Raw genomic sequence first — 20473 nt, forward strand, 5'->3', positions numbered from 1 at the left:
CCTTGAGCAGTGTGAATAGAGCCCAGGACTCCTGACTCCCAGCCCAACCCCATGCACTAGACCCCTCTTCCCTCCCAGAGCTGGGGATAGAGCCGGGAGTCCTGGCTCCCAGCCCAATGCTCTCTCCAGTAGATCACACTGTGTCTCCAGGTGCAGGCTGGCTCCATGGCCTGTGGGTGGGAGGAGCTATGTCGGGACCTCTCGGGCTGCCCTACCCAAGCATGACGCCTGCCCTCCCACTCAGGATAACTTTGGCGTGGATATCTCGGCGGTGGAAGCAGCGGTGCGGAAGCACGAGGCCATTGAGACAGACATTGTGGCCTACAGTGAGCGTGTGCAGGCCGTGAACGCTGTGGCCACCGAGCTGGAGGCGGAGCGTTACCATGACATCAAGCGTGTGCTGGCCCGCAAGAACAACGTGGTGCGGCTCTGGGACTATCTGCGGGAGCTGGTGGCCTCCCGCCGGGAGCGCCTGCTTCTCAATCTGGACCTGCAGAAGATGTTCCAGGACCTAGCCTACCTCATGGACTGGATGGAGGAGATGAAGGTACGGGGGTCAGTGGGGATGGGAGCAGCCTGCCCCAGCTGGGGCTGCCACCATCTGCCATTACCAGAGGGCCCAGCTGTCTGGGGTAGGTGCCCCAGGTGTTGCTCTCTGCCAGCCCCATCTGTTGCTGCAGGCAGTACGCCCATCCCCAGGAACTCTAGCAGCGGGAGGTGGAGTGGCAGGCTGGCCTTCCTCTTGGAAAGGATAAGGGGTATGCAGGGGTAAAGTTGGGGCACTGCCAGCTCAGACACCCCAGAAGGTCTGGGGTGCACAGGGGTCAGTGGGGCAGATGGCTTCGAATGCCTGCAATAGGGGGGAGGGAGCAGTGGGATGTGGGTGCCGCGGAGCAGAGGGGAGTTCAGATGCCCTGAGGGCTGTGTCCTGTGCACAGCAGGCAGGGAGCTTGGACTGTGACCAGATGCCCCAGTGCAGCTTGCTGCTGTGTCTCCTCCCTTGGCTGGGGTGGAGTGTGGCGGGTGCCTGGCTCTGTCTGTGGCTGTGCCCATCCCCGGGCAGGGCCCAAGTGTGGGCCGGGCTGGTGGATGGGAGGGAGACGTGTGGGCTCCCCGTGCCGTCAGCAGCTGCCCGTCTCTCTGCAGGGCCGCCTGCAGTCCCAGGACTTCGGGAAGCATCTGCACGGCGTGGACGATCTGCTGCAGATCCATGCCCTGGTAGAGGCTGACATCGCTGTGCAGGCCGAGCGCATCAAGGCAGTCGGCACTGCTGCGCAGAGGTTCGCCATCCCTGGAGAAGGTAACTGCTCCACCCACAGCACGGCTGGCCCACGCCACTCCACCCTCCACATTCCAGCCACACTCAGCCCTATCACACACAGCTTCACCGCATCCCAGGCCCCACTTCATGCCTGCCCCAGCCATGTCCCAGCCCATTCCATGATTGGGCCTCCGTGTCTCAGTCCCCACCATGCCCCAGCTCCCACATTCCAGCCCTCATCATGTCCCTGCCCTGCCCCAGGCCCACCATGTCCCTACACGTGCCATGTCCCAGCCCATTCCACGCTTGTGCCTCCGTGTCCCAGTCCCCACCACGCTCCAGCCTCCACATACCAGCCCTCAAGAGAGCAGCTTGGAGCCCAGTGGGTGTCAGGGGTTCTGGGAGGGGGTCCACAGCCGAGGCTGGGTATGCCACATCTGAAGTCACCCTACCAGCCTCTCACCCCTCTGCTTCCCTGGCTGGGTGTGAGCCCTGCTCTGTGCCTAGCCCTCAGCAAAAGGGCCTTCCCTCCCCTATTGCTCCCTGTGGGCTCCCCATGTGTCTCTCCACCCTCGTGGGCACCAGTGCCAGTCACCTTGGCCCCCTGTTACCTCCAGCATCCAAGGGTCAGGAGCCCTGTGGCTCTCTCTGTGGGGCTGGTGGCAGGGAAGGGGGGGCTGTAAGCAGGGATCCCGTGTTGTTGCCGTATCTATTGATTATCTCTTCATTTCCCCCAATTAGCACTCTGTAATTTGATAGGTTCTTGTCCTGACATCAGGCCCAGTATCCCTAGAAGTATTATTTGATTAGGAACCCCATGGGGCATGGCAGTAGCAACAAGACTTGCACTCAGGGAGACCTTTGGTAATTGTAGCAGTTTTATTATCACAATGATCAGTCCAGTCAATAGAACTATCCAAACAAGTAAAGTGAGATACGTGTCCTGCACCAGTACATGTGTCTACTCACTGTATCCTGCGGGAGAGCTCCGGAAGTCAAGACCGATCCTAATCTGACTCTGGCATGCCAATGGAGAACTCCAATGGCTCTGCCGAAGACCAGATGTTTTATAGCCCTTGAAGTTCTTGGTGCAGATGTATGAGTAGCTCCGCCCTCTTTTACTATCATGACTTCCTCATCCTCGTAATGTTGGGGTCTCCTTATCCTATAGGTTAGTATATTCATTAGTTCAAACTTATTAGCATACACATCAGTTACATTACTGTGGTTACCTGCGGTTATGCATTTACTGATGTTTCCCTCCAGAAACACCCTAACTTGGTACAAACTGCCTTCTTGCGGTTACCTGTCAGCAGTTTTCAACCCCTGTGATTATTATAAAACAAGCAAAACAAAATCTTCTGCCATCCTGTGCCTTAAGGTCACTGTTGGTATACTTACCTACGCTAACCTGCTAAGCAACTACTCTTGTGCAGGATTTTAGGCCTTATGCTCATAATAATGGCTTACACTATTTGTATAGGTCTATGCCGATAGGTCTCTTGAGTGTCTGCAATGCTGTTCTTACCCTTTACCTTAAAACCAACCTGTGGGCTCCAACGTCCACATCCCCCCACAGGATACAAGCCATGTGACCCCCAGCTGGTGCAGGAGAGGGTGAGCATGCTAGAACTGTGCTACCAGGAGCTGGTAGAGCTGGCGGGCAAGCGCCGGGCCAAGCTGGAGGAGTCACGGCGCCTGTGGAAGTTCTTCTGGGACATGGGCGAGGAGGAGGCCTGGATGCGGGAGCAGGAGCAGATTCTGTCGTCGGACGATTTCGGCAAGGACCTGACTAGCGTGCTGCGCCTGATCAGCAAGCACAATGCCTTCCGCGATGAGATGAGTGGCCGCTATGGGCCCCTGCAACACACCATGGCCCAGGGCCACAGCCTGGTGCGCGAGGGCCACTTCGGGGCCCGCGAGGTTGCCGAGCGCATCCGGGAGATCGAGGAGCAATGGCAACACCTGGAGGCGCTGGCGGGTGAACGGGAGAAGCGCCTGCACGAAGCCTCCAGCCTCTACCAGTTCCAGGCTGATGCCGACGACGTGGAGGCCTGGCTCATGGACACCCTGCGGCTGGTGTCCAGCCCGGAAGTGGGCCATGACGAGTACTCTACCCAGAGCCTGGTCAAGAAGCACAAGGACGTGGAAGAGGAGATCCAGAACCACCGGCCCGCCATCGCTGCGCTGCATGAGCAGGCCCGGGGTCTGCCGCCCGCCTTTGCCCATGCCCCCGAGGTGGCCGTGCGCCTGCCTGTTGTGGAACAGCGCTACCAGGAGCTGGCCGCCCTGTCCGAGCGCCGCAAGCAGGACCTGCAGGACGCTCTCAACCTCTACAAGATGTTCAGCGAGGCTGATGCCTGTGGGCTGTGGATTGGCGAGAAGGAGCAGTGGCTGCATGCCATGGAGATCCCCGAGAAGCTGGAGGACCTGGAGGTGGTGCAGCAGAGGTGAGTGGGGCTGACCAGGCCCGCATGCACCACCTGGCCCAGCCTTGTCAGGCCCACAACCACTGCCTCTTGCAGCCAGCTGTCTGTGCGGTAGAACATCCCAGAATGCATTGCTCCCCCCTTTGTGCTGCTCTGTCTGTCCCTACTTAGGCACCATTGGAGAGCAGCCTGGATTTTCCCAGCATGCACTGGTGCACATACGCTCAGGCAGCCCCTTATAGCCTGTCAGTGGCCTCTCCCTGGAACTAGGGTGTTGGTGGGGACGGAGCCCCTAATGGGGTCAATGGAACTGGCATAGCTGATCCCTCCTCCCCTTCCCTCCCAGAATGCATTGCTCTCCCATGCTGCTCCAGCTGCTATATCCATGATGAGGCACTTGGGGGAGAGCAGCCTGGATTTTCCCAGCATGCACTGGGGCAGATGCGTGCTCAGCAACAGCTGGGGCTGTGCTAGGGGAAGCAGGAGGTGTTGGCTCCTTGTGGCAAGAAGGGGCTGGGGGGGTTGAGTACATTGTTGGCTGAGCCTATATCTCTGGGCCTGCAGGTTTGAGACACTGGAGCCTGAGATGAATAACCTGGCTTTGCGCATCGCGGCCGTCAACCAGATCGCTGTGCAGCTGCTGAGCACCGACCACCGCAACAAAGAGAGCATCCAGGCCACGCAGGAGCAGCTCAACACCAGGTGCGAGCAGGCGGGCAGGCGACTCGGTGCTGGGGGAGATGAGGAGGGCAGGTGGCTTGGCAGCAGGCGGGGAGAGCAAGCTGCTCGGCGCTGGAAGGGGCGCGGGGTGTGTGCGTGGTGCTGAGTGACCCAGGGGATGAGGAGGACTCTATGGGGCTCTGCATCCAACGACAGGCTTCGGGGCTCTGGGGAGTAGTGCCAATGTGGGCTCGGTGGCTCCAGGGTGGTCAGTGGGCTCTGTGCCTACCTCCCTGTCCCATTCTCCAGGTGGGAGCAGTTCCGCAGCCTGGCTGAGCAGAAGAAGGCCGCGCTGACCTCGGCTCTGAACATCCAGAACTACTACCTGGAGTGCAACGAGACTAAGTCCTGGATGAGGGAGAAGACCAAGGTGATTGAGTCGACGCAGGAGCTGGGCAATGACCTGGCAGGCGTCATGGCACTGCAGAGGAAGCTGACAGGCATGGAACGGGACCTGGAGGCCATCCAGGGCAAGGTGTTGGACCTGCAGGGGGAGGCGGCCACGCTGGCGTCCGAGCACCCAGGCCAGGAGGCACCCATCCTGGACCACCTCGCGGACATCAAGGCTGTGTGGGCCGAGCTGCGTGAGACCATGCGGCGGCGCGAGGAGTCGCTGGGTGAGGCCAGCAAGCTGCAGGGCTTCCTGCGCGACCTGGACGACTTCCAGGCTTGGCTGTCCCGGACACAGACGGCTGTGGCCTCTGAGGACGTGCCGACCACCTTGGCCGAGGCCGAGCAGCTGCTGAGCCAGCACGAGAGCATCCGTAACGAGATCGAGCACTACGAGGATGACTGCCAAAGCATGCGGGCCATGGGCCAGGAGGTGACCCAGGGGCAGACTGATGCCCAGTACATGTTCCTGCAGCAGCGCCTGCAGGCCCTGGACACAGGCTGGAAGGAGCTGGGCCAGATGTGGGAGAACAGACACCACCTGCTGTCCCAGGCCTGTGGCTTCCAGCTCTTCCTGCGGGACACCAAGCAGGTGGAGGGCGTGCTCAGCAACCAGGTGAGGCTGGGGTGGCCGGCACGCCTGGGGGGAGGCAAATTCCTGTGCTGGAGCTGGGATGGGCCCATGCTGCCCACTGTGCCACCCCCTTTCCTGGCTTGGATCAGCCCCATGGCCCATTCCAGCCCAGAATCTCCTCCTCCCTGCTCCCCAATCAGCCCTATGGGCCCATCCAGCCCAGTATTCTCCCCCACACCTGATCAGTCTCCTGGATCCCTACATCCCCACCGTTCCTGCTGCCCAAGGCTCCCTCCCCAGATCCCAATCACTGCCTCAGTCCCCCAGGGATGCCCAGCAGCGCCAGTACCTCTCCATTCCACTAGCCCCACGTTTCCTCGCTCGGGGTCTCCATCTCACTCAGGGCAGGGGCATGGGACATGGGCCACGTGGTGCCTAGGGCCATGCCTGTGTGCGGCTCGCCCCTGCAGGAGTATGTGCTGTCCCACACTGAGATGCCTGGCACCCTGCAAGGGGCAGAGGCCTCCATTAAGAAGCATGAAGATTTCATGACCACCATGGAGGCCAACGGGGAGAAGATCAAGGGGCTGATGGACGCCGGCCGGAAACTGATTGTGGGCAACAGCATCCATGCAGACAAAGTGCAGGAGAAGGTCGACTCCATCGATGGCAGGTGAGAGCCCAGCCCCCAAGGGTTTCTGGGAACCACCGTTGTGTCATCGCTGTCTGGGTTCTATCCCTGATCTAGGAAGGGGTGGGGTCTAGTTGGTTAGAGCAGGGAGGGCTGGGAATCAGGACTGCTGGGTTCTATCCCCAGCTCTGGGAGGGCAGTGAGGGGCTGGGGGGCTGAGGTTCAGGACTCCTGGATTCTACCCCTGGTTCTGGCAATACCTTACTGTGTGACTGAGGATGGGTCCCTTCCCCCTGGCATTAAACAGGGAGACTAATGAGTGTGATGAGCTAGGAGCTCGTCCTTTGGCCAGACCCAGGCCAACCTGCCCTAGGAGGACAAAGCAGCCTGGGAGATAGATCTCAGCTCGCCCTGCTCAGAGAGCACAAGTTGCTAGTGCCCGAGGGAGTGGGGAGTCCTCGCCAGCCAAGGCAGTGCTGGCGCTATGACATACAGAGGGCAGGCCCCATCTCACCCTGCAACTGAGTGTCCCATGAGCCTCTGCTTTCCCTCCCCAGGCACAAGCGGAATCGGGAGGCTGCCAACGAGCTGCTACGGCGACTGCGGGATAACCGGGAGTTGCAGCACTTCCTGCAGGACTGCCAGGAGGTGAGGGTGGGGAGCGGGGAATGCGGGGGTGGCGGCCCAGGGCTCCATGGGTCTGGGGGTCCTCACTCTCTCCTCCGCCTCCCCACCAGCTCACCCTGTGGATCAACGAGAAGATGCTGACAGCCCAGGACATGTCGTACGACGAGGCCCGCAACCTGCACACCAAGTGGCAGAAGCACCAAGCCTTCACAGCCGAGCTGGCTTCCAACAAGGACTGGCTGGACAAGATCGAGAAGGTGGGGGAGGCAGGGCCTCAGCCAGGGGGCTCCACTCCGGCAGGAGGGGGGCATGCCCACAGCTGGAGTATGGCGAACTGGGGATTTCACCCAGGCCTGCTGTGCCCTCCCCCATGGCTGCACCCCAACACCATGGCCCTGGCTCCAAAGGTGCTGGGACAGTGGGGGGGCTGCGAGCCATTGAACAGCATCATGGACCCACCTCCATGGCCACAGCCTGACGCCATGGACCTGCCCCATCACTCTGCCACCCTCTCCAAGGCCTCGCCCTGAGACCATGGCCCTGCACCCACAGTCCCACCCCTTGCCATGGACTCTGTCACCCATGGACCCTCCCCTTTCTGTTCCCAGGGATGCTGGGGTGTCAGTAGGGCCTCCAGTACTTGTCCATCTAGTCGGGGCTCTGAGCAGAGTAGCTGGGCCCACTGAACTCTGCTCCTCCTGCCCCACACTCAGCCCCCCTGCTGGGATAGGGCTGGCCAGGCTCTGGAGCAGTGGTGCTGGTGTTAATGCCCCACTGAGATGAATGGGGCAGGTCTCAGGGTCTCTGTAGACTCAGGTGTGACTGTGATCACATGACTCCAGGAGGCAGGGCACGTAGTAACTTGGCCTTCACTTGGGCCTGGCCAGGCTGCTGGGGCCCAAAGACCCTGAAGCCCACGCAAGGCCTCATCCCGCTAAACGGCGCTCTGGGTCTCTGACAGGAGGGGCAGCAGCTGATGGCGGAGAAGCCGGAGCTGGAGCTGGTGGTGAAGGAGAAGCTGGGCAGCCTCCACCGGCTCTGGGATGAGCTGGAGTCCACCACCAAGACCAAGGCCCAGTGCCTCTTCGATGCCAACCGGGCCGAACTCTTCACCCAGAGCTGCTCCGCCCTGGAGGTCTGGCTGGCCGGGCTGCAGGCCCAGCTCCAGTCCGACGACTATGGCAAGGACCTGACCAGTGTCAACATCCTGCTGAAGAAGCAACAGGTGGAGGGGCTGGGCTGGGCGGGTGCAACAGAGGGGAAGCCTAGGCCAGGAGGGGGCAGCCTGGGTTCTTGGGGTGAAGGATGATGGGGCCCCAAGAAGACCCAAAATTCCAGGTCCCAAAGGCTGGTGAGATATGGGCAGACCCTGGCCCCAGAGCCTGTTCTCCCATTCCCAAGGGCTTGATGATCTGCCAGCCGAGGGAACCCGCTCCATTGGCCACCTTGTTGAAGAGCCCTAGACTGGCCTCGTCCCTGACCACAGGAGGGGGACCCATGGCTGCATTATACCAGTGGGGAGAAGGGCCAGACTCCCTGCTCCCCTGGGGTGGGGCTCTCTGCTGGGGTCAGGACGGGGTCCCAGCCTGTAATGCTGCCCTTGCCCCTCAGATGCTGGAGAACCAGATGGACGTGCGAGAGAAGGAGGTGGAGGCCATCCAGTCGCAGGCTCTGGCCCTGAGCCAGGAGGACACCAATACGGCCGAGGCAGAAGGCAAGTTCCGGGTGGTGGAGGAGAAGTTCCTGGACCTACGGGGCCCGCTGAAGGAGCGCTGCTGCAAGCTGCTGGCCTCCAAGGAGGAACACCAGTTCAATCGCGACCTGGAGGACGAGATCGTGAGTCCCAGGCAGCACAGGGATTGGGGGCAGTGCCGGGGGGGGGAGGATGGGAAAGGGGGCCCAGAGAGGACAGATTGGAATGAGATCCAGCCCCTTACCTTACTCCATGGACCTCAGCCTAGAAATACAGGAGTGCACGTCCCCATGCCAGGGGGCAGGGTAGGGGGCATCTGGGCTGGGTTTCTCCTGCAGGCTGCTATATCCCCTGGATAGTTTTGGGGCTGAATGATGGGTCCCTAACGGGCTGGCACTAGGCCTTGGGTCTCTAATGCGGCAGATCTGAACCTCAGTTACAGAGCCACATGCCTTTCAGAATAATGTGCTAGATCTTTGGGCTTGTCTGTGCTGCACGGCCCCACACTCCCTTCCAGAACCAGAGACAGAGCCCGGCCCCCCTGCTCCAACCCGCCAGGCCCCACGCCCTCCCAGAGCTGGGGGTAGAATCCAGGAGTCCTGACACCCAGCCCCCCTGCTCCGGGCCCCACGCCCTCCCAGAGCTGGGCGTAGAACCCCGGAGTCCTGACTCCCAGCATCCTAGAGCTGTTGAACAAATAGTTAGAGCCTCCCTGGCCAAGCGAGTGTCTCCATCCCCGTTCAGTGGCTGATCCCCTGCTGCACCGGCCGGTGACTCCCTCTAGCGTCAGCACAGGGCTCTGTGCAGCGTGTCTAGGGGTCCCACCCTGGCTGGTGACCCACGGATGGGGCCAGGGGGCCACAGGACGGACTTTTGCTGGGGAGGGGAGGTTCCGTTTGAATTTTTTTTAAATGAGGAAATCCCATTAACTCCTCCCCCCCCTCCCCCGATATTCAGGCTGCAACGTCGAAGGTGCCCCATGCAGCATCCCCCACCCTGGGCGTACCTCCGGGCAACCCTCCCTGCATCCCCCACTGTGTCCCCTCCTGTGCACCCCCCACGCAGCCCCCCATGAGCCCCCATATCCCCTGACCCTGCTCCACATTGTGCTTTCAGCTGTGGGTGAGGGAGCGGATGCCCATGGCCATCTCCACGGACCACGGCAAGGACCTGCCCACCGTCCAGCTGCTGATAAAGAAGAACCAGGTGTGGTGCCAGGCGGGGGAAGGGCTGGGGGGGCTGGACTCTGCTCACCCCACTCACTTCCAGGGGTGCTCCCTATCTCCCGTGGGGTTGACAAGGTCGGGGGTAGAGGCGGTCGGGGGCAAGGGGAAAATGTAAGGAGCAGGGATGGAGGGTCGGCAGGGGATGGGGCTGCGGGAGGGGAGAATTGGGGGGCGGGGCAGAAGAGTGATGAGGTCAGGGGGTGGACATACCATGACCCCCCCCCCCCCATCCTCTCTCTGCTCCCACACTCTACTGAAATCGCTCTCTGAGGGCAGAGGTTGGGGCTGCGTCAGAGGGGCTGGGAGGAAGGAAGGGTTAGGAGCGGGGGTGAGGGTGATGGCTGGACTCTGAGCCCCCTTGCCTATGCTCCCAGACCCTGCAGAAGGAGATCCAGGGCCACGAGCCGCGCGTGGAGGAGCTGCTGGGCCGGCGGGCGGGGCTGGCGCGCAGCGGGGCCGTGGAGCGGGTGGAAGAGCTGCAGGCGGCCTGGCAGGAGCTGGGGCACCAGGCGGAGCTGCGGCACCAACGCCTGGAGCGGGCACACGCTGCCCAGCAGTTCTACTTCGACGTGGCCGAAGCCGAGGCCTGGATGGGCGAGCAGGAGCTACACATGATGTCCCAGGAGAAGGCCAAGGTCGGGGCAAAGGGAAGGGAGCCCCCCCAGCCACGGGAACCAGGTGTACCCCCCCACCCACTGGGTTCCCCCCTATCCGCAAGTGCTGTGCACGATGTCTCAAGAGAAGGCAAAGGTGTGCGAGAGGCACGGAGCTCAGCCTGCCCCATCCCCTCTGCCTCTGGGTGCCCCTTAACCCCCCGATACCCATGGGAGCTGGGTGCCCTCACTCACTGGGCACCACCCCGCTGGCCACCGGAGCTGCATGTCATCTCAGGAGATGGCTGAGTCTGGGTTCGCGGATCAGAGCCCACCTCGCCCCTGGATGTCTTGCTCCACCCTGATCCCCCTCCTGTGAGAGCCAGTGGCCCTTCCCCCCTTTGCCCCTGCATTATGGCACCCGCTCCCCTTCCCCCTTTGCCCCTGCGTCGTGGCACCGCGTCCTCCATCCCTCTCTGACGCCTGGTGTCCGGCACCTGCAGGACGAGCTGATTGCCCAGGCCATGGTGAAGAAGCACCTGGTGATGGAGCAGGCGCTGGACGACTACGCCCAGACCATCCACCAGCTCTCCAACCAGAGCCGCGACATGGTAGCCAGTGAGCACCCAGAGAGGTGAGGCCCCCTTGCCTCCCAGGACAAAGAACCAGGTCCTATGGCCCCATCCTACCTGGGGGCAGCGAATCCACAGCCTCCCATGGGTTGGAGAGCCCGAAGCCCCGGCCCTCCCGCCGCCGAGCCCAGGTTGCCCCTTCAGCTGGGCCTGTGCCCGGTCGGATGGTGCTAGTGCATGCATCAGCCCTCGTGGTCCCAGCTGTGTGCCCAGGCCCTAGCCTCTGTCCCAGGTGGGAGGGATTGTAGGGTCCAGGTGTGCTCTTCTCCTTAGCAACTTGCCTCCTTTCCTCCTGCTTGGAGCGGCACAGCCCGGTTCGACGCAGCCACGGAGTGGGGCAGGGCCCATTCCAGTACAGCCCCCACAGCACAGGAGCCGCAGCCTCTTGGCAGCGCGTTAGCCCTGGGGCTTCCCCAGCTCTTGGAGCCCTGCCGTTTCCAGCCGGCGAGGGTCAGGCTGTGTCCCGTGGCTCAAGTGACTCTTCCCCCCGCAGCGAGCGGATCACTCTGCGCCAGGGCCAGGTGGACAAGCTGTACGCCAGCCTGAAGGACCTGGCGGAGGAGCGGCGGGGCAAGCTGCAGGAGCACCAGCGCCTCTGCCAGCTCAAGCGCGATGTGGATGATCTGGAGCAGTGGATCTCGGAACGTGAGGTGGTGGCTGCCTCCCACGAGCTGGGGCAGGACTACGAGCACGTCACTGTGAGTGCCTAGGACAGCGCAGGGAGAGCCAGGCCGGCCTGAGGCCTGCAGGGTGGCAGCCCCGGGCGGTGCCATGGCTCCTGTGCAGGCTGGTGCCAGAGCCCTGCTGGCTGCCCAGTGTGGCGTAGCTGTGCAGCGTGGGGCCGTAGCCCAGTGTGTCTGACTCAGGCAGCACTAGCCCAGGTAGCTCAACTGGGGCAGCCTCATGCGCCTGGAGCCCATCACCTCCCCCATGTCCCTCCCACCCCTTCTCCTGCCTGACCCCCTCCCAAACCCCCTCTCCTGCTCCCCCAGACCTGGCCCCATGAGCCTCCCTGATTGCTCTCTCTCCCCAGATGCTGCGGGACAAGTTCCGGGAGTTCTCCCGTGACACCAGTAACATCGGGCAGGAGCGCGTGGACGCCGTGAACCTGCTGGCGGACGAGCTGATCTCGTCCGGGCACTCGGAGAACGCCACCATTGCTGAGTGGAAGGACGGGCTCAACGAGGCCTGGGCCGACTTGCTGGAGCTCATCGACACTCGCAGCCAGATGCTGGCAGCCTCCTACGAGCTGCATCGCTTCTACCACGATGCCCGCGAGACGCTGGCCCAGGTGCAGCACAAGCAGAAGCAGCTGCCGGACGAGGTGGGGCGTGACTTGAACACAGCTGAGGCCATGCACCGCATGCACACAGCCTATGAGCATGACATCCAGGCACTCAGTGCACAGGTACTGCCAACTGCAGGGTCTGGGGCAGGGGGTTGGGGAGTGGGGTGGGGGCAAGGTGGTGGGTGAGGTGGGGAGTAGGGGAGGGGAGCAGGATGGGACAGGGAGGGGCTGTGGGGTAGGATCTGGGGTGGGGGAAGGGAGCAGAGTGGGATGGGGGCAGATCTGGGGGGATCTGTGGCAGGGGGAGGGGAGCAGGATGGGACAGGGAGGGGTTGTGGAGTAGGATCTGGGTTGGGGAGGGGAATAGGGTGGAATGGGGGCAAGATCTGTGGGGGTCTGGGGCAGGGGAAGGAGAGTAGGATGGGACAGGGGCACAGAGTGTGGGGCAGGATCTGGAGGAGGGAAAGGGGGCAGGTCAGGATGGAGTGGGGGGGAGTGTGCCGCTCCACACACACTTCCCCCCCCCATGTGGGAGGGGTGGCAGGGCAGGAGGCCCCTCTGACCTCCGGCTCCTCCAGGTGAAACAGGTGCAGGAGGACGCGACGCGGCTGCAGAAGGCCTACGCGGGTGAGAAGGCCGATGACATCCGGCGCCATGAGCAGGCCGTGAGCGAGGCCTGGGCCGAGCTGCTGAGCAGCAGCCAAGGCCGCCGGCACCTGCTGCTCGACACCGTGGACAAGTTCCGCTTCTTCAAGATGGTGCGAGACCTGCTGCTGTGGATGGATGGGGTGCACCTGCAGATCGATGCCCAGGAGAAGCCCAGGTGAATGGGGTACCCCCGTGCACCGAGTGGGGTAGCCCAGACTGGCATGGCCCAGTGTGGATCACTGTAGCCCAGCACAGCTCAGCCCAGCCTAGCAGACTGGTATGGCTCAGCACAGACCAGTCTATCAGTCCAGACTAATCAGTACCGCCCCGTCCAGACCAACGGCTCAGCATAGACCAGTCTATCCCAGTTCATACTGACATGGCCCAGCACAGACCAGTATAGCTCAGGACAGACTAGCCAGGCCTCCGCCACAGCCAGCATGGCCCAAAGGGGATTGGAACAGCATGGCCCAGTGTGGACAGGTCTGGAGGCTATAGGATATGGATTGGGCTCAGCTGGCCAGTGGGGGGTGGGGGGTTGCCAGCTCAGTCATGCTGCAGGGTCCTTTTCCTGCCCCAGGGACGTGTCCTCGGCCGACCTGGTCATCAAGAACCACCAAGGGATCAAGGCTGAGGTGGAGGCCCGGACAGACAGCTTCAATGCCTGCGTGGCCATGGGCACCACACTGCTGGACAAGAGCCACTACGCCTCTGACAAGGTGAGACAGGCAGCACCCCCCAGTGCCCGTGCACCCCAGCACTGCCCGCTCCGGAAAGTCCCCCCAACACTGCCCCCAGGTGTTGTGTGGGCTGGATGTCTTGGGTTCCCTGCACCCCTACGCTGGGACCCAGCTCAGGATTCCCTCCAGGCATCCTCCAAAACTCCCCCTCCTGCATGCAGTTTGTGTCCCCCACTGCGATCCATTCCTCACCTCCCAATCATTTGACTAGGCCCTGGTTTCTCGTGGCGGGGGGGACCAGGTGACTAACAGAAGTGTGGTGGTTCCTCCGGGGGGTGCTGAGGGCCCCCCACTTTCTTGAGCCAGCCCCTCTGCTCAGATTTCAGAGAAGCTGTCCCAGCTGCAGGAGCGGCGCAAGGAGATCGGAGACCGGTGGCAGGAGAAGATGGACTGGCTGCAGATTGGTTAGTGGGGGAGGGGCAGGGAAGTCAAGGGGCTCTTTGGGGGGGGGGCATGAAGGAGGGAAAGGGGCAGCAGCACAAGGATAAGGTTGAAGCTGATGTGGCAGGAGAGAGATGCAGCGGGGAGGTCACTGGGTTGAGGGTCAGGACTCCTGGGTTCTATCTCCAGCACCATGCGGGGAGTGGGTCCAGTGGGTTGCTGGGGTTTGGGAACTTGGACTTGTGGGGTCCTGTCCCCGGCGCTGGCCCCACGCATCTGGGCTGTCCCTCTGCAGTTATGGAGGTGCTGATGTTCGGGCGCGACGCCAGCATGGCTGAGGCCTGGCTGTCCAGCCAGGAGCCCATCGTGCGCTCAGCCGAGCTGGGCGGCAACGTGGACGAGGTGGAGAATCTCATCAAGAGGCACGAAGGCTTCCAGAAGCTGGCTGCTGCCTGGGAGGAGCGCTTCCTGGCCCTGGAAAAGCTCACCACAGTGAGGCCCTGCCGGGGGGGAGGGGCTCTGGTGTGTGCCCCGAGGTGGGGGTGCTGCTGCTTGCCCACACACGCACCCCTGCAGCTCTGCCCCGGGAGTCCTGAGGCCCTTGTCGTGTACCTTGGTGGGACACTGCCAACCCACACAGCCCCCAGTGCTTAGCCCTGGCCCGGGCGGGGGATGTCTCCTGGGAGTATCCGTGCCATGGGGCAGAGGTGGCACTGAGTTTGGCACAGAGGCCGCCAATTGGAGCTAAGACCTGAGACCCACCAAACTTGGTGAATGGAGCCTCCAGTGGGTGTGTCTGTGTGGAGTGTGTACAATGGATCAGAACCAGAACCCTGGATCTGGACTCCTGCCTTGTAGCAGGTCTGAGCTGAGTGCTACTCCTTCGGCCCGTCTCTGTCAGGCAAATCAGAACCGCAGTCCCAATTCTACGCTCCCCTTTCACTCAATCCCAGCTCTGCCCCTCAGGGCCTCTCTCAGTACGAGTCGCACTAGAACCCCGGATCCCCTCGAGTTGTGGGCAGCTCTGCCACTGGGGCCTGTCTCTTGCCAGATGGATCAGAACTAGAACCGCAGTTCGGAATGCGTTGGCACAGGGGGCGGGTCCCAGCTCTGCCCCTTGGTGCCCATCTTGATATGGATCAGAACCAGACCCCTGGTCTGGCCCCTCTGGGTTGGTGTCCCATGGAGCTGCCCTCCTACACCCTACAATGTGTCTGTGGAAGCATGCCCCTGGCCTGTGTGCCCAGCCCTGGCTCCATCTCCGTGTGCCCCTCTCCCCACCAGTTGGAGGAGAAGGAGCGGCTGCGGCGCGAGGAGGAGGCGGCGAGGAAGAGGCGGCCCCCAACACCACCCACGCTGGAGCCTGAGGTCATGGCGCAGCCAGCTCTGCTCCCTGACAGCCAGCAGGGGCCAGGACTGAGCAACGCAGACGGGTGAGAGCTGGCCCTGGCCTGGAGCACCAGCCGGGTAGGGGGCTGGTGGGTAGTTCCTGGCCTTGGGGGAGGACAGCATGGGGCGTGCAAGCTGGGGGCAGGGGGGAAGTCCCAGTAATGGGGGAGTGGACGGGGTATGTCCTGACAGTGCAGTTGGTGGGGGTCCTTCCTGTGGGTCTCTACAAGCTCCTAATGCTTGCTGTCGTTCCCCCTGCAGGACCCTCGCTCTGCAAAGCCATCCCCTGGAGCTGCCGGCTATGAATGGGATCTACCCTGACTCCGAGTCCCCCCAGGTAACGCGGCCCCCCCAGCCTTGGCACCAGCAGGGCCCACAGACAGCAGCTGGGTCAGGGGGCCCAATCCCGGCGCGGGGGGTTGCGAGGGGAGATACCAGCCTCTGCTGCTCATAGGCCCATCCACTCTATGCTGCAGCCCGGGCTCCTGGGTTCTCTCCCCAGCTCTGAGAGGGGGGTGGGATCCAGAGGGGGTCAGCTGGGTGGGTGGGGCAGAGCAGGCAGGAGGAATCCAGGAGCTGCGCTCTGTCACACCTGGTCTGTCCCCGGCCCCAGATATCAGCGGTGGCGGAGGTGGCAAGTGGAGCCCGGCCGGATGAGCACAGCCCGGCCCCCTCGCCCAAGGCCCGCACCAAGCTGCCAGCACTGACCCCCGAGCCTGCCTACTCGGCCACTCTGCCGCTCCGGTCACCGGACCCCACTGCCCAGGAGCACATGGAGGGAGCACTGTGCCGCAAGCAGGAGATGGAAGCCCAGGGCAAGAAGGCAGCCAACAGGTGAGAGGCCCCACCCCTTCCTGGGCTGGGGGGACAACCTGCCTTGGAGGTGGAGCTCTGGGGGGGCTGCGTCATGTTGTCCAGGGCCATATTGGTGTCACCACTGATGGCTCTGTCCCACCCCTGCCCCCTTGCGCTGTGCCCCCCCCGCCCAGCTGCACTTCCCTCCCCCCCGGCTGTTGTGACGCTCTGTGCTTCCCCTGCAGGTCCTGGCAGAACGTGTACTGTGTCCTGCACAAAGGCAGCCTGGGCTTCTACAAAGACCCCAAGAACGCCAGCCACGGTGTCCCCTACCATGGCGAGGTGCCCGTCAGCCTGCAGGGGGCGCAGTGCAACGTAGCACTGGACTACAAGAAACGCAAGCATGTCTTCAAGCTGGGGTAGGAGCACCTGTGTGGCAGAGCTGCCAGGCAGGCAGTGGAGGGCCTGCAGGCCATGGGTGGGGCAGAGGGGACAGTCTTAGGGTGGGGAGGAAGGAACGCAGCCGAGGGGATGGTGTCAGCCTGAGAGGGAAGGGACCAGGGGGCGAGGATGGGCTATGGAGAACGGCACAAGGCAGGGTTTGGCCCAGCCGTGAGGAGGCGAGATGACGTGTGTTTTTCCTCTCTGCAGGTTGAGTGACGGCAAAGAGTATTTATTCCAGGCCAAAGATGAGGTGAGTCCCTCACACACCAGGGAGCTGCTTACCCTGTCCACAGGGGGGCGCCCTGCACACTGGCCTCTGAGCGCTTCGTGGCCCCTCCCAGTGCTCCTTGGTTTGTGTGCATGCGTCCGTGCGTGCACGCGGGGGGATCCAACCCTGCCAAGCTGTAATTTCTCCCCCTCTAGCAGGAAAGGTCAGGAGGGGGCAGAGAGGGCTAACCTCACAGCCCCTCCTCCCTGCACATGCACCTGGGGACAGCAGCCAAACACCTGGGTTACAGGACTCCTTGTGTCACCAAGGGACTGGAGTTACAAGACCCCTGTACCCCAGCCCTTCTGCCAGGCTCTACAGTGTACCAGACCCTCTGCCTCAGCCCATTCCAGCCCTAGAGCCCTCCCCCGATATCCCTGCCCACCCTGCCCTGTCCCCTTCCACCCTGAGTCCCATGCATCCTCTGCCTCACCTCACCTCACCTAGTCCCTTGGCTTCATCTGCTCTGAATCCTAGGCCCTTCCCTAGAGCTTTGACACCTCCCAGACCCATTCTGTGCCCCAAAGTCCTGCCTTCTGCCTTGCCAACCTCTCACGGTGCCCCGCCTCCCCCCAGAGCCAGTGCCCCACCCACTCTGAGCTCCAGTTCCTGTCCCGACCCACAGCTCCCTCTCTCCCCTAGGCCGAGATGAGCACCTGGATGCGGGTGATCAATGCCTCAGCGGCCTGCACCCCGACACCCCAGCAGGACACAGAGGACCCACCCTCACTCACCGGCAAGGGCATGACGCGGGCCATGAGCATGCCACCCGTATCCCCCAACAGCGCCCCCGAGGGCCCCGTGGCCCTGCGTAGCAAGGACGGCAAGGAGAAGGACCGCGAAAAGAGATTCAGCTTCTTCAAGAAGAAGCAATAGGGGCTTGTGGGGCTCGCCGCTGTCAGGCTGCCTGGGGGGGCCCTGCCCAGCTATTTCATCCATGGAACTGAAGGAAGGACATGGGATGGGAAGAGGGGCTCTGCACGGGGGACAGACGCTGGGCTCCAGGCAGGTGGGGACGGGGAGTGGGACTCAGGGGCCTTGGTGGGGATGCAGCAGTTTAGCTTGGTAGCTGTGCTAATGTAACAGTTTGACCCAGCCCCCCCTGGAGCTGCAGGGGAATCCCTAGTGAATCCCCACCCCTACACTGGGGCATGCTGGACCTGCTGGAATGCATCAGCCAAGGAGGCCAGGCTCGGGGGACCCTCCCTGTGGCCATCTGCACCAGAGCAGGGGTGGAACAGCATCTGGGCTGCCAGGCTGGGGGTGGAAGGGCAATAGGTTGCCAGGACAGGCATGGTGGGGAGGGGCATTTGGGCTGAGAGGCTGGGGCACACCCAGAGGCGTGTTTGACTTGCTTTGCTCCCTCCTGTCGCTCAGATCCGTGACCTTTTCTCCCTGCTGCTTCCCATCTCCCAGAGCTGCCCTGGCATGGAGTGGGCACATCTCAGTTCTCCTGCCTGCCCCAAGACAGACTCCTGTGATTGCGCTTTCCTAACCTTTTCCTACAGCTGCTCTACGTTAGCAGCTCCTGTGGCAGGGTCCCTGGTGCAGCCGTACCCCAGTAAGGCCCCCACCCCCTTGCTTTGCAGACTGCCCCGAGAAGCTGGGCTGAGCTGGACAGGATGGGGATGGCCTGAGGTTCCCAGGGCTGGGCTCTGGCTTTGGAATGGGGTTTTTTTGCTTGCAAACAGCAGCAGCACCACCAGCTGCACACAGCTGTGCAGGGCAGTTCTCTTACAGCCCTTCTCACGCTGACAGTTTTGCTGCCCCAGGTGGGCATGGGATTCCCAGACAGGCTGAGCTCCCCCAAATGGGGGAGGGCAGGGGATTTCAGGAGAAGTTACAAAGTGGGCCCCTGAGCCCCACTAAAAGTCCACAGGAAAACTCCCTGCTGTGTGGGGTCTTTGAATTGAGATGGGGCATCTCTCACTAAGAAATGCTCCCACTCCACCAGCAGGGACCCTGGGGAGGATCCGCCAGCCAGGGTTGCCTGGGGGCAGGGAGAGTTATGCTGGTGAGCAGAATTGTCTCTGCTAACAATCCACTCTCACTTCAACGGTGGATTTTCCCACTGCCCTGACCGCACAGGCTCTCCTGTCACCCATAGGCTGTCCTGGAGTGAATGATTCCCTCCTACCCCCCACTGCCCAACCTACTCTCTTGTTCCATCCCTCCCCCACAAAGCCCTGGCTGGTTTCCTTTGCCTTTATCTCCTGCTCTGGGGCTCAGAAATGATTTGTGCCTTCCTGCTATGACTGGTTGTCATCTGCCTCCTCTGACCCTCTCTGTCTAAGAAAGCCTGCCAGGGTAGGGCATTGTGGCTCCTTTGCCCCTCTGACTGTGAAATGAGCCCAGTCTCCTCCCTCTTTGGGGCCCTAGGGGACAGGCAGCTTGGAGCTCGAGGGGTGGCAGGATTGCAGAACTGGAAGGTGGTGGGCCTGCTTCCTGCAGCAGGAGACCTGGAAACAAGATGTCGCTGCTGTATTTGGACCCATGGCTCCCAGCCCCTGCGCTCCTTGCACCCCCTGGGCTGGGACACCCCCGGAGCACATCCTGATGATCTTTCTGTGCTTGTGGGAAGCATTATTCATGTGTTTGCAGTGGCATCTGTTCTCATTTTTGACAGAAACTCTGAAATAAAGGTCTGCGTAGAGACCAAGCGGCCTGGTTTCCCAGCAGCAATGGGGCCTAGAGTCTGGCTGCTCACACAGCCTCCCAGGGGGCTGACCTGCATGGCAGGTGCAGTTAGTGCAGGTGCATCACACATGCAGCCCTGTGATGTCTGCAGTGCTAGTGCAGCCGGCAGCCAGGACTGTGGCAACGCAAATAACTGACAACAGGTCCTCCTGCAGCACGGGTTCTGCTCAGGCAGACAGTGTCTGCTACGGGGAAGAGGGTGCTGGCACAGCCACCTCACTGCCCCCCCCCAGCCAAGCCACCAGCATCAATGCCAGGCCCATCCAGGCTGCCACTATGGCAAGCCAGAGAGCAAATCTCTGCTTCAGCCCTGAAGGGCTTGTTTCTACTCAGCCAGGCATGAGCCGGTTATCAAGGCAGCTTTTAGCAGGAGGCCTTGCTGTGGTGGGAGATTGCATGGTTAATCCTGAGCTTTCCAAGGCCATGGAGGCAGCTGGTGTGACAGGCCCAGACAGGTTAACCCCCTCCCGGCTCACAGCATCCACTGCAGGGCTGAGCACCCAGGAACCAGTCAGCCAGATGCCCAGCTGCAGGAGCCTCCTAGACAAGTTCAAGGGGAGAGGAAGAGAGATGGTGACTCCGCTCTGCCATGGGGGAAGATTGCTTTACCCACCCACCATACTGCCCTCCTGGCCCAGGCTGCCCCTTGGCTACAGGTGCCCCCAGCTGCCAACATGGGCTCAGGTGCTAAGCCAGCATCTTTAGCCTTTGCAGGGCAGGGAGAAACCCCCTATGCTCTAGGGCATTTGCAAGCCAGTTTCTGCAGCATGGGGAGAGGGCAAGCCAGCCCTAAGCACACAGGCACCCACAAGAGGGTGATCCCACCTCGCAGTGGAACTTGGCCCCATATCTCACCCACATCACTTTCTTCTCTGCAAGTGATGGTGCTGCAGAACCCACACTTCAACCCCAGCCTGTGCTGCAGCAGGGCAGCCCTTGTCCATGGCCCAGGCTAGACAAGGCCACACCAGGCCACTCTTGGAGCACAGATCTCACAGCTTCCCAGCCAGAAGATACCAGCCCATCATAGACACGGGCTCCTGCGTG

The 20473-nt window shown here is 62.2% G+C and overlaps 1 protein-coding gene across 1 annotated transcript in view; it reads left to right on the top strand.

Annotated features, from left to right (window-relative positions):
- Window positions 1–19388, top strand: part of SPTBN2 (spectrin beta, non-erythrocytic 2) — a 37682-nt gene extending 18294 nt beyond the window's left edge. The window contains exons 11-35 of the mRNA XM_067543881.1: window positions 245–547; window positions 1147–1300; window positions 2841–3711; window positions 4255–4392; window positions 4660–5416; window positions 5845–6047; window positions 6563–6653; window positions 6743–6889; window positions 7594–7857; window positions 8244–8468; window positions 9442–9531; window positions 9926–10186; window positions 10648–10778; window positions 11270–11474; window positions 11810–12184; window positions 12643–12887; window positions 13293–13431; window positions 13772–13856; window positions 14129–14325; window positions 15118–15266; window positions 15484–15559; window positions 15836–16056; window positions 16263–16436; window positions 16669–16711; window positions 17372–19388. Of these exons, the coding sequence (XP_067399982.1) occupies window positions 245–547; window positions 1147–1300; window positions 2841–3711; window positions 4255–4392; window positions 4660–5416; window positions 5845–6047; window positions 6563–6653; window positions 6743–6889; window positions 7594–7857; window positions 8244–8468; window positions 9442–9531; window positions 9926–10186; window positions 10648–10778; window positions 11270–11474; window positions 11810–12184; window positions 12643–12887; window positions 13293–13431; window positions 13772–13856; window positions 14129–14325; window positions 15118–15266; window positions 15484–15559; window positions 15836–16056; window positions 16263–16436; window positions 16669–16711; window positions 17372–17605 (5778 nt within the window). The 3' untranslated portion in view covers window positions 17606–19388. The remainder of the gene's footprint in view (window positions 1–244; window positions 548–1146; window positions 1301–2840; window positions 3712–4254; window positions 4393–4659; window positions 5417–5844; window positions 6048–6562; window positions 6654–6742; window positions 6890–7593; window positions 7858–8243; window positions 8469–9441; window positions 9532–9925; window positions 10187–10647; window positions 10779–11269; window positions 11475–11809; window positions 12185–12642; window positions 12888–13292; window positions 13432–13771; window positions 13857–14128; window positions 14326–15117; window positions 15267–15483; window positions 15560–15835; window positions 16057–16262; window positions 16437–16668; window positions 16712–17371) is intronic.
- Window positions 19389–20473: the final 1085 nt, after the last annotated feature.

Source organism: Emydura macquarii, unplaced genomic scaffold (genome assembly GCF_026122565.2).
Source record: "Emydura macquarii macquarii isolate MOO-44397 ecotype Brisbane River unplaced genomic scaffold, CSIRO-AGI_Emac_v2 contig_968, whole genome shotgun sequence".
NCBI classification, from domain to species: Eukaryota; Metazoa; Chordata; order Testudines; family Chelidae; genus Emydura; species Emydura macquarii.